The sequence below is a fragment of the Ambystoma mexicanum genome, chromosome 4q, assembly GCF_040938575.1.
Source record: "Ambystoma mexicanum isolate Mex_15411 chromosome 4q, UKY_AmexF1_1, whole genome shotgun sequence".
Classification (NCBI taxonomy): Eukaryota; Metazoa; Chordata; class Amphibia; order Caudata; family Ambystomatidae; genus Ambystoma; species Ambystoma mexicanum.
The window spans coordinates 80,342,266-80,355,550 of record NC_090928.1 but is presented as its reverse complement, the minus strand read 5'-3'; the positions used below and the strand labels follow the sequence as shown (position 1 = coordinate 80,355,550).

General features: G+C 44.5%; 1 protein-coding gene across 5 annotated transcripts in view; it reads left to right on the top strand.

Moving 5' to 3' along the window:
• Nucleotides 1-13,285, top strand: part of NCOA7 (nuclear receptor coactivator 7) — a 1,232,944-nt gene that overhangs the window by 1,203,277 nt on the left and 16,382 nt on the right. For 4 of the 5 annotated variants that reach the window (XM_069607511.1, XM_069607508.1, XM_069607509.1 and 1 more), the window contains 2 exons: nt 9,372-9,497; nt 12,623-12,775. In XM_069607511.1, coding sequence (XP_069463612.1) covers nt 9,372-9,497; nt 12,623-12,775 — 279 coding nt within the window. Of the gene's footprint in view, nt 1-6,078; nt 6,288-9,371; nt 9,498-12,622; nt 12,776-13,285 lie in introns of those variants that run through there. The other variant, XM_069607512.1, reaches the window with a different exon arrangement.

Below are 13,285 nucleotides of genomic sequence, written 5' to 3'. Positions count from 1 at the left end.
GAGTCGAAGATGACCCTGAGGTTTTTAGCCTCGCAGGAAGGGGGCCAAGGGAGGCCGGCCAGAGAGTGACAGGAAAGGAGGCAGCAGGTGTTCTGATGAGAAGAATCTCGGTCTTACTGGCATTAAGGCAGAGATCATTGACGGCACACCACTCCTGGATGGCAGACAGGCAGTCGGGGATGAGAGAGGGAGAAGAGGTGGCTGAGGGTAGCTTGAAGATGAGCTGGGTGTCGTCCGTATAGCACGGAAAGTTGGGGCAGAGCGTAGCAATGCGGTGGGCAAGAAGTGCCAGGTATTAGTTGAACAGCCAGGGAGAGAGGTTAGACCCCTGCGGAACACCACAAGTAGAGGAGAAATGGAGATGGAGGAGAGGAAGGACCCAAGTTGAACCTGGGAGGGTTGATCAGAGAGGAAAGAAGTCTGCCACGCCAGGGCCTGACCTGTCATACCCAAGTTATCACGGAGACGGTTGAGCAGGATGGCATGGTTGACTGTGTCAAAGGCAGAAGAGCGATCAAGTAGGATGAGGACGCAAGGGGTGTTGGAATCAAGGTTGGAGAGCAGGTCTTCACGAATGTTCGGGAGAGCAGTTTCCGTGCTTCTAGCTGCTCTGAAGCCAGACTGATGATCATGGAGACAACCAACAGATTCAGTGTGAAGATTTAGCTGGGAGATGGCCAGCTTTTCCAAGAGTTTTCCCAGGAAGGGATTGATGGAGATTGGGCGATACTTAGCCGGGCAGGACTGGTCGGCAGAGGGTTTCTTAAGAGGAGGATGCACAAGGGAGTGCTTGAGGGGGAGGGGAACACTCCAGAGGCAAATGAGTGGTTGCAGAAGTGGGCCAAAGCAGGAGCCAGGGAGTCAATGTGGTCCTTGATAGTTTTGGAGGAACAGGGATGGGCCTGTTTTGACAAGACTTTCATAGATCAGACTTGTCTAGAAACATCTGGGGAAAACTGGGGGAAAGGCCGAGAAGGAGGGAGGAGAGGTGGCTGAAGAAGGGCCAGAGGAAGAGCAGAAAGGAAGGGGAGAGGGGGAAACAGAGGACAGGATGTCCTGACTTTTAGAGATGAAATGAGAAGCCAGTGCCGTGCAGAGGGCCTGGGAAGGGACGAGAGAGGTCGAGACTGCTGCAGGATTGGCCAGTTCCTTGCAGATTGTAAAGAGTTCAGCCGAGTTGTTAGATGCTGCAGAGATGCAGGCTTGGATGTGAGCTCTCTTCTTGGTGAGGACAGAGAGCCGGTATTGTCTTTGGAGCATGCGACAGGCCTGTTCGTCAGAGGATGCACATGAAGCACGCCATTTCCTCTCAGCAACCCTGCGATTGCGTTTAAGGGTGACGAGGTCTGAGTCGTACCAGGAGTTGCACTTGGCTTTGGGCTTCAGGCGGACCCTCATGACAGGCAAGAACATCGAGTGTGTCGGATATAGCAGAGCGGCGCATGGAAAGGGCTGTGTCAGGCTGTGAGTCAGCCAAAAGGGGTAGGTGGGTGAGAAAGTGGCGGCGAAAGCCTCCACTGACACGCGCTTCATGGGTCTGATAGCCGAGAAGGTGGGTGGCAGTGCTGGAGTTGGCTTGGCCTGAGGGGTAGAGAGGGTGAGCTGGGAGGAAAGGAGAAAGTGATCACCCCAGGAGACAGTAGTGGTGAGAGGGATAGAAAGGGGAAGGTCATAGGAGATCAGAGCGTGCAGAGTGAGTCGGGCCAGAGGGGAGAATAGAAAGTGAGAGAGAGTCGCAGAGGTTGCGAAAGAGTCCAGAAGAAGGACAGGAAGCATCCAGGTGGATGTTGATGTCTCCAAGAAGGAGGCATTGAGGGGTCGAGACCAGGAGGGAAGAGGAGAGGTCTGCCCACTCAGAGAGGAAGGAGGAGATCTGACCAGGTGGCCTATAGATAGTAGCCACAGTAAGGGAATGGAAAAGAGAGAGAGAGAGAGAGAGAGAGAGAGACACTGCGACACTGCCGACGAGGCATTCGAAAGAGGAGTAGGCCTGTGTAGGAATGACAGAGGCAGCAATCCACTCGGGGAAGATCAGGGCTACACCCCCTCAGGAACGGTTGGACCTGGCGTGGAGAGGATCTTATAGCCGTAAGGGAGGAGAGTGTCAAAGCTTGTGACAACTGGCCGTGAACCATGTCTCGGTGAGACTGAGGACATCAAGGTCAAGTTCCTCCAGAAGGTGGCAGATGTTGGAGTGTTTTGACAGCTGAGTGAGCGTTTAGAGTGGCAATATGGAGAAGGTTGCTGTCCTTGAATGACTTCCGTGGAGGGATACAAATCAGAGGTACGCTCTGCGGAAGTGTAGAGGAAGCCCGAGGGGGCAGAAGCGGAGGGAGGAGAGGGCAGGGTAGCCAAGGAGGCGACGGCAGGCGAGGAAGCCACGGAGGGAAGAGAGGTGACAGCAGGAGAAGAAAGAAAATTGATGAGGCGCGGGAAGCGTCTTTCGAAGAGGAGAAAGTTAGCCTCAGGGCCTTGGCCCAAGACGGTACAATTCACAGAAATATTAATGATGACCTTAGAGGAGTGGAAGGAGGCCAGGAGGGCTTCCCACCGGGTGCCACCATTAATGGCAGAGGAGGAGAAGGGAGAGAGCACAGAGACCCTATGTGGGGTCCATAGGTCTGGCGAGGGAACGACAAAGAGGATGTCAGTGAAAGTTTGCCTGGCGCAGGCACTGGTATAGGTGTCAGTGATAGGGAGGCCTGGGTTGCAGACCAGGATGTCCTTTTTAAACTTTTTCCTACCAGATTTAGACAGGAGAGCAGGATAGTCAATAGAGAAGCAGTTAGAGAAGATAGGAGAGACAGAGAGCACTATAGAGTAGGTAGGGAGAGGACAGAAGAGGAAGGGAGAACACTAGGCAGCCACAAGGTGGTTCAGAGCTTTAGGCTCCATCACCAAATGTGCAGGTACGTATTTACATTGGTTCACATACCACAGCACACCACAATATTATTGTCCCTTGAAGTCTCGCCACCTGGCTATGCCAACGGGGCATACATGTTACTTATAGGGGTACATGGGTTTCCCCGGTTTTCTGGCAAATAGTAACCCAGTTGCTTACCAGTGATCCTCATTACTCCAAGTTAACTACCTTGTCCCCTAAAGAAACCATTTCCCATATGTATTAATTTTGTTTTACACTAAAGTTCCTATCTCACTGCACTGCAGAAGGACTAGCCACACTCACTGTGGCTTCTTTTTTTAAATATCCAGCTGTAACTCAATCATTTCACAACGCCCAACGTGCATGAGATGTAGAGATCTCAAGAACATGAGTAATTTTTGGCCTTTGAGAAATAAATATCTGTAAGAAATCGGGCGATTACTTCCTTGTCCGACTTCCTCTTAAGTCTGTACTCTAAGAATATACAAAGATCACCCTGTATCCTTACCATATCGGAGAAGAGACAAAAAATACACATGTGGACATGTATTTTTTTGCTCAAAAACGTCCATAAAAACCTGAGTAAGAGATGGAGACCAACTTAAGCAGAGGCACTCTACTGCCTGGAATCTCCTCAGGAAGACACCAGTAGTGTAACATGAAACCTAATCTGTCGATGTCATAAATGGGAGACGACTATCCGGGCCTGGATAAGGGCCCAAAAACTAGGCATTGTATGTAAATGCATGAACCATAGAATAATAAGAATCCCATGCTTTTTTTTTTTCTCATATCGTGGGCTGATGGGAGTATTCTTATCCAAAACAAATAGAAGACGATACCCAAAAGAACCTTGCGAGAAGTTGAACATGGCCTTCTGATGACCAAAGAACCTTGCCGGAAATGGGCACACATGTGGACTATAAAACAAGAATGTACAGAATTCTTAGCAGTCTGAACTTAGAAAAGACTTCCAAGATTATAGCAAACGACTGCCTAGGAGAATTTAGGCTGCCACGCAATGGAATAAAAAAGGAGATGGTCCAATGGAGACACCTTCTGAACTTACTGTCCAAGGAGAAACCACATCATCCTCTAGACCAATTTTATAAGAAGGTATTATAAACCTGCTTTCGGAAAAACAAAGAACCTCAACACTGCCATGGGGCCTGGCACCGAATCAAACCTGAACCAATTGTTGACCCACATGGAGGCAGCTTTCATGACTGCTGCACCATGGTGTAGTTTTGTGGCCAAGCTAGTCATGAAAGTGTCTGAAACAGAGAAGGAAGACCTAGGTTAAAGACCAACAGCAAGGGGAAAATGTCAAAACTCATCCTTCACAATGGAAATTTAAGAGGACGCGTCATCCCAGAAAATCTCAGTCCCTCTTGTCTTGAGGAATGCTCCTCCCACTAACTGGAGTACAGTGCTTCACACAGCATAGCCAACCAGTGAGGAGGGGTCTGTAAAACTGACGGTACAAACAGAACTTAGAAGTGTAGGAGAGTGGGAGTAGTAAAAAGAAAACTTGTAGAATTGCTACTGCACCGTTTGCTCCCCGATTTTTTCTACTTACTTGAAAATTAGGCAAACGTTAACTTATCACACTGCTTATGACCAGGGTGCGGTCATTTAAATCACGTTTTCTATGGGGCTTTGTTTACCTCGGTCTCCTCTCATTGAATCCTATACACGTACAGTTGTGCCCACCATTTTATCCTATACGCGTACAGTTGTGGCCACCATTTTATACAGAGTGGAGATCAGACTGGATACTTTGTAGGAATGAATGAATGAATGAATGAATGAATGAATGAATGAATGAATGAGCTCCCAACGTAGGTCTTCCGAAGTCTGAAGACAGTCTGTCCCCCATCATCCAAACCGATACATTGAATGAGAAATGAAACTTGGGGTCATGTCTTTGAGAACAGTGATTTTATGTAAGAAGATATTCGTATTCTTAAAAATCGAATGTGCTTAAGAAAATACACTTTAGTATATTTTAAAGCGATCCTTAGATTAAGTTAGTTGTGTTCTTTAAATTGCTTTGCTAAACCTTGTACTGGGACATTCTTTCATGATATACATTATCAGTTTGACGCTCAATTGGGGCCATTCATTATTCTTCAAGATCTAAAAGACAAAGCTGCCAAATAGAATGCTTTATTAAACTTTAATAACAGAATATTTAAGAACGGTTTCGTTTTAGAAGGCACCGCCTTTATAAGTTTCTGGATAATTATGTTTTTATGAAATTGAACTTCTAAAGTGCTGACACACTCAAGCTATTGGCTGCACGAGAACAAATATCAGGAAAAGATAGGCGTTGTTGATTGTTCAAAGACCCAGGAATGAAGGAAACCATGCCCTATGTTTGTAAATTGATTCTGAACAAAATAGTATTGAGGCAGGCTCATTTGGGGGGCTTGGTAAGATTTATGCATTTCTTATCAAATTCCTCTTTTTGTGTCAGATTATTAGATATCAGATTTTGTTATTGGGGGAATGGCAGTGCAGCAGAAATGTGCCACTGCACTGCAAAGAAGTGGCAATGGTGAATAATGAAGTATATAATGGGGACTTTTGGTTTTGTTTATAATTTTCTGATTTTATTACTTTCCATGTACAGTTTGAAAGGAGTGCGGAAAACCAAGACACAACATTTGAAAAAATAATTGATGCAGCCAATTTCAGGAGAACTGGATAATGGGTCGGGTGCTTGCAATTCTGGTTGCAAATCTCCATAGAAACAGATTTCTTGTGTAAATTAATCTCTAATCTCTAGGCGAAGTGTGTTTAGTATTTTTTTTTTTTGTGTGGGTGTTTTGGCACTGCGAAGCATCAGCCTTGTGTGGGCGTGCATGGGTCCAACAATGGAGCGCATTCAAAGAGGAAAAAAAAGGGAAGGTGATCTTTTACAACAACAAAAAATACCCACTTTCTGTTTTCCTTTTGCACCCAGCATTAGTGGGGAAATGAAAATTCCCTGGCTGATGAGCCAAATGCGACGATCTCATGCGAGCACGATGGTTACATCTCTGTCAAGTGTCGTTTGTTTAAAGAGGCTGTAAAACTTTTAAAAAGGGGAAGAAGGAGTGTCTTAGACAATCGCTTTTCGTGGGGTTACAAATATAGTCCAATTCCGGTGCGAAAGTTAACGCCTCTCGCCAGGAAATGGAAACTTAATTTGCGTAACGAAACCATCGGTCCGTTCACGTCGTCGACAGCCGTATAAAGTCCATCTAAAAACGCGCCGCAGCAGAGTTTGAAAGCGGACACGTGCGCGGGAAGTGCAGTGTGCAACGCTCCCGCAGCAGCAATGAGGACCCGAGCAATGCCCCTGAATATTAAAATCCTCTACTGTGCAGGAGGCGACCAGGAACCATTTGTGCAGGTAGGCAGCGACACCGTTAATGTGCAACACACCTTCTCTGTTAGGGGCGTTTTCCTTTGTGGCTTTGAAAAGTGTCATTTAAGCTTACAGTGGGAACAGTCCCACCAGAAGTGTATTCTGTGGTCACCACTGGTTTGCATGAATACTGTGTTTTAATCCATGTATTTGTAAAGGGTCGCTGTGCGATTAAAGACTCAGAATGCAAACAGTTGCGAGTCCAGTTTGAACAGATCTGGTTCTAATTCTTTCTGGCGTGTGCGCTTGATTTCTGAGCCGCAGGTTTTGTTATGGTAAATTTGCTATTGCTTACTTTTGTACCATCAGTGCTCTGCTTTGCACTATTTTAAGCAGTGAGGGCGTCCGCGTTAACGTCTTAAAGGAGTGACCGTTTTGAAGTGCTTCTGCAGTGTGGAAATGCTGTTTCTGAATGAAGAGCGAAGTTACTGTACTGAGTTTAATTAACCCCTGTGCCCCAAGCGCACCGCAGTGGGGAAAATGTATTTTAAAATTATTGGATTCATGGAGCCACTTGCTGGAATCCAGCACTGGTTATGTCTCATGGTGTCTCTTGGTTTCATTGGTATTTTTATTTAACCAGTAGCTTTCTCACAAAAACGCGTATTCAAATGTTGAAAAACCCACAGATGTAGGACAAATGTGTTGGCTCTCAATTGGAGTTCCCGCCAGGGCAAGTAAACACTGCCCACGTCTCTGGCCTTTTTTTCTTGAACAAAATTCGTTTGTACTTATTTAATTTGAAATATGGCCAGAGATTTTTCAAAAACGGTTCAGGCATCTATTTGGCTATTGCTTTTAGCTTACAAGGCCTTGCTACCCGGAGCTGCGCTTGACTAGAAAGCTATTCATGAGTGGTTGTGTATATCTATTATTTATTTTGCAATTGGAGTATATCTCAGGGTGCTGGCTGTAGGCATAATATTCAGCTTCTATCCGTTCATTCGGTTTGTTTTTATTGTGAATGGTGTAGGGAACTCGATTCAAATCTGTTCCTTACAGTTTCGCATTATAACATGTGTAGTCCTGGCTCTTTTTAGTAGGCACGCAATTCTTTCAGAGTGGTATCACTCAATGACATCACAGCAAGTGACCTCAATTGTTGTGTGCTGTCACGTGGCCTCTGACCTTGATGACATCATAGGAAGTGGCATCATGGATTTACAGAACCCACAAACTAACGCAGACAGACCTGTTTTTGTTTGCAACTATAGATTGTTCAGGCTACTGTCTTAATATGTTGTGGGTACAGGCATGATATGCCAAAGACCTACTAAACAACACCATCATTGGTGAGGGGAACACCTTGAATATGACATTTTATGGCAGTTATAGCCTCGTATGTGTTCCAGGTGTAGCCTCATATGGCAGTTATAACATCATTGTGAAGGTATCGCTTCTCACGCCCAGGTACCACAGCATATGCTAAATATACAGGCTGTGCCTCAATGCCAGGGCGTTGAGATTTGCGCATGTGCAGTTTCTCAGCCAATCATGATGACTCTGTTAAATGTCTCAGATCTTGTATTTTCGTAAATATAATACTTTCAATGCAGTGTGCATTATGGAGTACTACCATTTCTAAACAGTGTAATATTCCAATCTACTTCTTAATCTGTTTTACATTAAAAAAAAATAATGAACACAAGCTCAGCATTTCCCCTACGATTAAAACCAGACTGGGAGGTGGTATTGTTACTGCCCAAAAGCCCACACAGCAACGTGTTAATCATACTGCATAATTGTGCGCAACATTAAGAAAAACAAATCACAATTAGCAATGTGCCGAAGATCCCTATAAATGGGAATCCTAAATTGATATTTTATTTCTATTGCGCTCATACACATGTGTTTCAGAGCGCGGCAAGGCAAGCGAGGGGAACAGGGGAGAAACAAAACAACGATCTTACTAGACCCAGTGAAATTGAGAAGATGATGAATGAGGAGAAAATTGCCTGCTAGGTGATCAACGTGTCTGAATGTTGAAGATACATTTGCTGCACATTCTACATGACTTGCCCCTTGTTCTCATTGTCCTTTTTGCTCTAGTCACTGGATGTCCGCCACGCAGGCGCTCCTTTTAGCTCCTGCTTATCAACTCTTTATTCAGATCCTGCGGTATGCGTTTCATTTTCATATGGAGGGCATTGGTGTTTAAAATACACATTATTTCCTTTCTTTTCTTTTTTAAATTTGTTTTACCTTGTGGGAATAGTTGCCATGGTTTCCTTAAGACTTGTGCGAGATCCCACGTGGGACTAACCTGTGTCATGGGGGTTTGAGGTTGATTCTAGACAATGAGTGTGCATCTTGATGCCGCGAAGGCAATTGCTCAAAAGCATTCTATTACACGTGCTGAGAATATCATGGTGCTGTTATGCAAATAAGATGTTCTTGCTACTTGTCTTTGAATTATTTTCTATTTTTGAGTCTCTACCCCTATTTGATGAAAATTACGGAAACCCACCAGACACCGAAGATCTGTCTTCCAAGATAATCTTGCGCATCAGATACATTTGAGGGGGAGTTTATCTTCCATTTGGAAGTCCATGTCGGTGGCCCCTCGGCCTCACACTGACGTTTCAAAAGTCCTGCAAGCCTTGAAAATTCACCTCTTCCGCTAACCTTTCGAATCAACCTCCACCGACCCATTCTTTGAAGACTTATTGTTTTTGTTTCTTTACTGCAGTCTTTTCCCTGAACCACGTCTGGGGCGCTTAGAGGTTTCACCCAGGGAATGTGAGCTCCATATTTGGAACACACTCTTCAAAATGATAATTGCTGAAGCACTGAAGGCAGGCTATCATGGCAATCTGTCACGAAGGAAAAAGATTCGAATGACTGAAAACAATATTATCAGTACACCGCATATGCCCAAAAGGGTAGATATGAATAGCTTTGTATGAAAGGGGAAGTGAAACACAGACCCTTAAGTCAACATATTTACAACATCTGCTCTTGTGGTTCGTTGTGCCAGTGTGTCTGTGAATGACGTTGTTGCTTTTTTAATTTGTACCTCAACTTCATGGAGGATAATGGTGCCTGCTCTCCCTTTGTGTTGTGTCCTAGATTATTACAATCGAAGAGGCCAAGAGGCGGAAGAGTGTCTGCAGTTTAAGTGAAGACGAAACCGAAGAGTTCCTGCCTGACTTGAAGCATCATAGTGCACTCCTAGAGGATGTACACATTGAAAAGGTGCGTTTGGTGGTTGATGGTTGAATTTGGAGAGCCCATTGTGCTCCATGGGCCACTAGAATGTCCACAGCTCAGTTGGGTAATAAGACCTTTGCAGAGAGCTGCATGTGTAATCTGCAAACCACATGCTGTAACGCCCTCAGGGGCAACTCACCCTTTCATCCTACTGAGGTTCATGCATTGGGTACCCATTGTAATTGGTTATAACGCGCTTAATACGCAGAGGTTTTAAACGCGGACCTGGGGGATCGGGCCTGTGTTAATCCGCGTCCTCTTGCTTCCAAGGCGAGCAAGTTGCCCCGGAGCTATGCCATGATTTGGAACACCTAGTGCGATCTGTTAAGTGTCGTATACCAGAAGCATCTACATTCAGAAGCTCTGTATTATAGAACATACTTTATTAAGAATGCAATGTAATTTGAACGCCCCTCTGTGAGGACAGTAGTGCGTCAATTGAATTTGTGACTGGCAGTAAGATTGGCGCTGAAAGGTTCGAAATTGCCAGGAGCTCTTTAGCTCATGGTTCACTTGGCACCAATTGCTATACTTTTGGCTCGCCAGGCCAACTGGTAACTGGTGCCATACAAACATACCTATGTGACGTGAACTCTGTATGTTTGCAAATGTGGTTAAATGAAAATGAGCGCTAGAAGACCTGTAAAGCATAACGAGTCACATAATACGATGGACACAAGTTAAAGTTTGCATTTCATATCGAAGTTACGTTTGCGATACGCTATATAATAGCACCTACTTGCTGCGAAGTAGCTTCTGCTTACTATGTCATGCTGGATACCCAGGAGTAGGTTTGAGCTCCTCGCATCCTTATTCCCATCCCTGTAGAGCTACTGCAGATACCTTGAGGGGCTGATTCTTGCTGCCAGTTCAGGATACCTGAATGCACTTCTCAAGAGTCAAACCCGTCTTCCCGCCCTAACATCTTATATTTTCTTCCAGTTCTTTGAAACTGCTCCATGGCAATTAGAAGTGATCTACAAGCAGCAAACATGGCATAACATTATGTAGTCTCCAACTCCCTCTCTTCCTGCCTGATTCCCGCTTCTCTCTACAGTTGCATTTTAAAGCTGATATGGGTGGAAGGGAAGGGTGTGTAGGGATCAGTGCTATGCTAGAAACTAGCATAACCTGTATATCAATATATTTCATCTGATCCTAAACTCATTGCTGAAAGCATTTCGGTGTGAGATGTAAGGTCAGAAGAAAAATCTATTTTGAAAAAAGCTAGCCCTCATACAGGGCATCTCTTTTGTAAAGGTACAAATCTACTTCACTAACTTCTGTCAGTCAAGCCACCTAATCTGTCATGTTCTTTTTAAGGGCGCCAAGGAAAGGCGAACTACCTACTCATCGATTATGTTCTTTAGCACATGGGGTTGAGACTACATACATGCCACATTAATTTCTTGCAGCAGTTACCAGTATCTGAAGCATTGACCTGGGTGATTGGCTTCAAGAGTCCCACATGCAAAACCCAATGCGAATTTGGGTTCTGATTGCAGGGAACAGTAGGGGATTGCAAAGAATGCATCATATGGACAGTCTCCCCGTTTTCTAGCTGGTTCTCAGGAGCTGTAATATAGCGCACTCAATAGAGAACTTTAACTTCCATATTAAAATCTGAAAGGAAAATATTACATGATTTAAATAAAAATGTACTAAATGAAAATGGTCCTTGCCTAACTTTGTCACTGAGTAAGTCTTCTTTCGATGTCAAGTTAGAAACCATATAATCAAACTTAGCAACGACTCAAGTCCTAAAAACCAAAGCAATGCGAATAGTTATTTGTGTCCTGGGTAGCTGCAATGGTGGCTGTCACCCATCAGAATGTTCTTTCTATGAAAAAAGAAGTGCTGTAGCCTTCAATACAAGTATAAGTTTATAATTCGATAAAACACAAATGTCTTTACAGTTTTGCTAAACTGCTTTTACACGTGTTGTACTACTTCCCTCCCAGCTTGGTCACGTAGAATTGCTGGTCCCTGCAAGCTTATCCTGCAGTAATGTTGCATTACATACAAAGCAATGGTGACTACCAACATTACAGCACTTGGCTGAGAAGGTGTTTCTCTAGCGGAAGTTACAACCACTGGAGCCAATACTCTACCAGATCAGAACTCCAGTACTGTGAGAAGACACCCTAGGCAAGCCTTCCCTTTCCAACCCTACGAATCTATACACAAAATCCCCTTCCAAATGGACCGTTACCCTCCCTTATTAAATTCAGCAAAGAACTCAGGAATGACATGTACCGGTACTTTTTAAAACATTGTTCTCACACTCCCGATGAGCACCTGCCTGCTCCTCTACCAAACCATTGGTCTATCCTAATATTAATCCGCTTTGCCTGCACATATCCCAATCATGCAAATAACACATAGGGCCTCATTACACGGTAGGCGGTAAGGGTTTACCGGTACCGGTAAACCCTTACCGCCTTACTACGAGGTCCCTTTGTGGGTTGGAGAATTTTAACGCCTGCTTTTTGCAGGCGTTAAAAACCAACCCGCAAAGGGACCAGGGAGCTAATTACGGTACCGCAATTTGCAGTGCCGTAATTAGCAACTTCCCCATTCCCATTATGCCCTATGGGGCAAAAATGGGAATGGGGGAAGGGCAATGGGGGAAGGGGGAATTACCGCCCCACCAACCTTGGAATAGGGCGGTAATTCCCCTTTCCACCAAGGCGGTGCCAGTATTTTACCGGCATGGACCAAGGTGCTAATAGCACCTTGGTCCACCGCCGTCCGTGTAATGAGGCCCATAGTCTCCCTATATAAAAATGTTCTACATGCAGGCCTCTGTTGCCTTGTGAATGTAGGGCATAACCTAATAAATACTGCAGTAAATAGTGAGAAATCTCGACTGACCTCCGCAAGCACCTCCTGCCCGAATGACAATATATACCTTCTGTATTGTCAATGGGAAGTGGTCTGAGGCTGGGAAGAATGGGCAATACTGTGAATAATTTGTAAACCTTTTATTGAACAGCATGGTTCTTCAGTTGTTTTTTGCATTAAAATATAAATTGAAATATCGTTGTGGCATATTTGACTTTAACTTCAGCTCCTTTTAATTATTATTTTTCTTTTTCTAACTCCATCAGCTTGCACAGCGGCTTCCTGCAAGAGTGCAGGGATATCCCTGGCGATTGGTCTACAGTACACTAGAACATGGAACCAGCCTGAAAACACTTTATAGAAAGATGTCAGCAATTGACAGTCCAGTCCTTCTAGTCATCAAAGATATGGACAACCAGGTACCTTAACATCTCGTTGTAAACCGAACACGTTATCCACGTGAATTTGTAATGCAGGTTTGTATGGTTGGTCGCAAAATACCTCCCAGTGAGCACATTGAAAAGGTGAGAGTACAGATGCAGTTTACTTTTGTTATCGGTACACACAACAGTTTTTGTGAAAGCCTTCGAGACTGAACGGTGATAGGGTGGAGTATTGACATACTAAGAAAGTTGCTTAAGGTAATCACATGGAGTGTCTGCAGTGTTTATATGGTTACCAGACAATTGGTCGAAAAAAATTGGTCGACTGGACAAATGGTCGAACCAATTTGGTCGAAAACCAAATGGTCGATTTTTTTTAGTTTTTATTTTCACCCCTTTTTTTGGGGGGGGGGCAACCCCTTTTTTTTAAAAAACGAAAACCCGAAAAATAAATATATATTTAAAAAAAAATTCGACCATTTGGTTTTCGACCAAATTGCGTCGACCAAATGTCTTTCGACCAGTTTTCAGTCGACCAAATGTCTG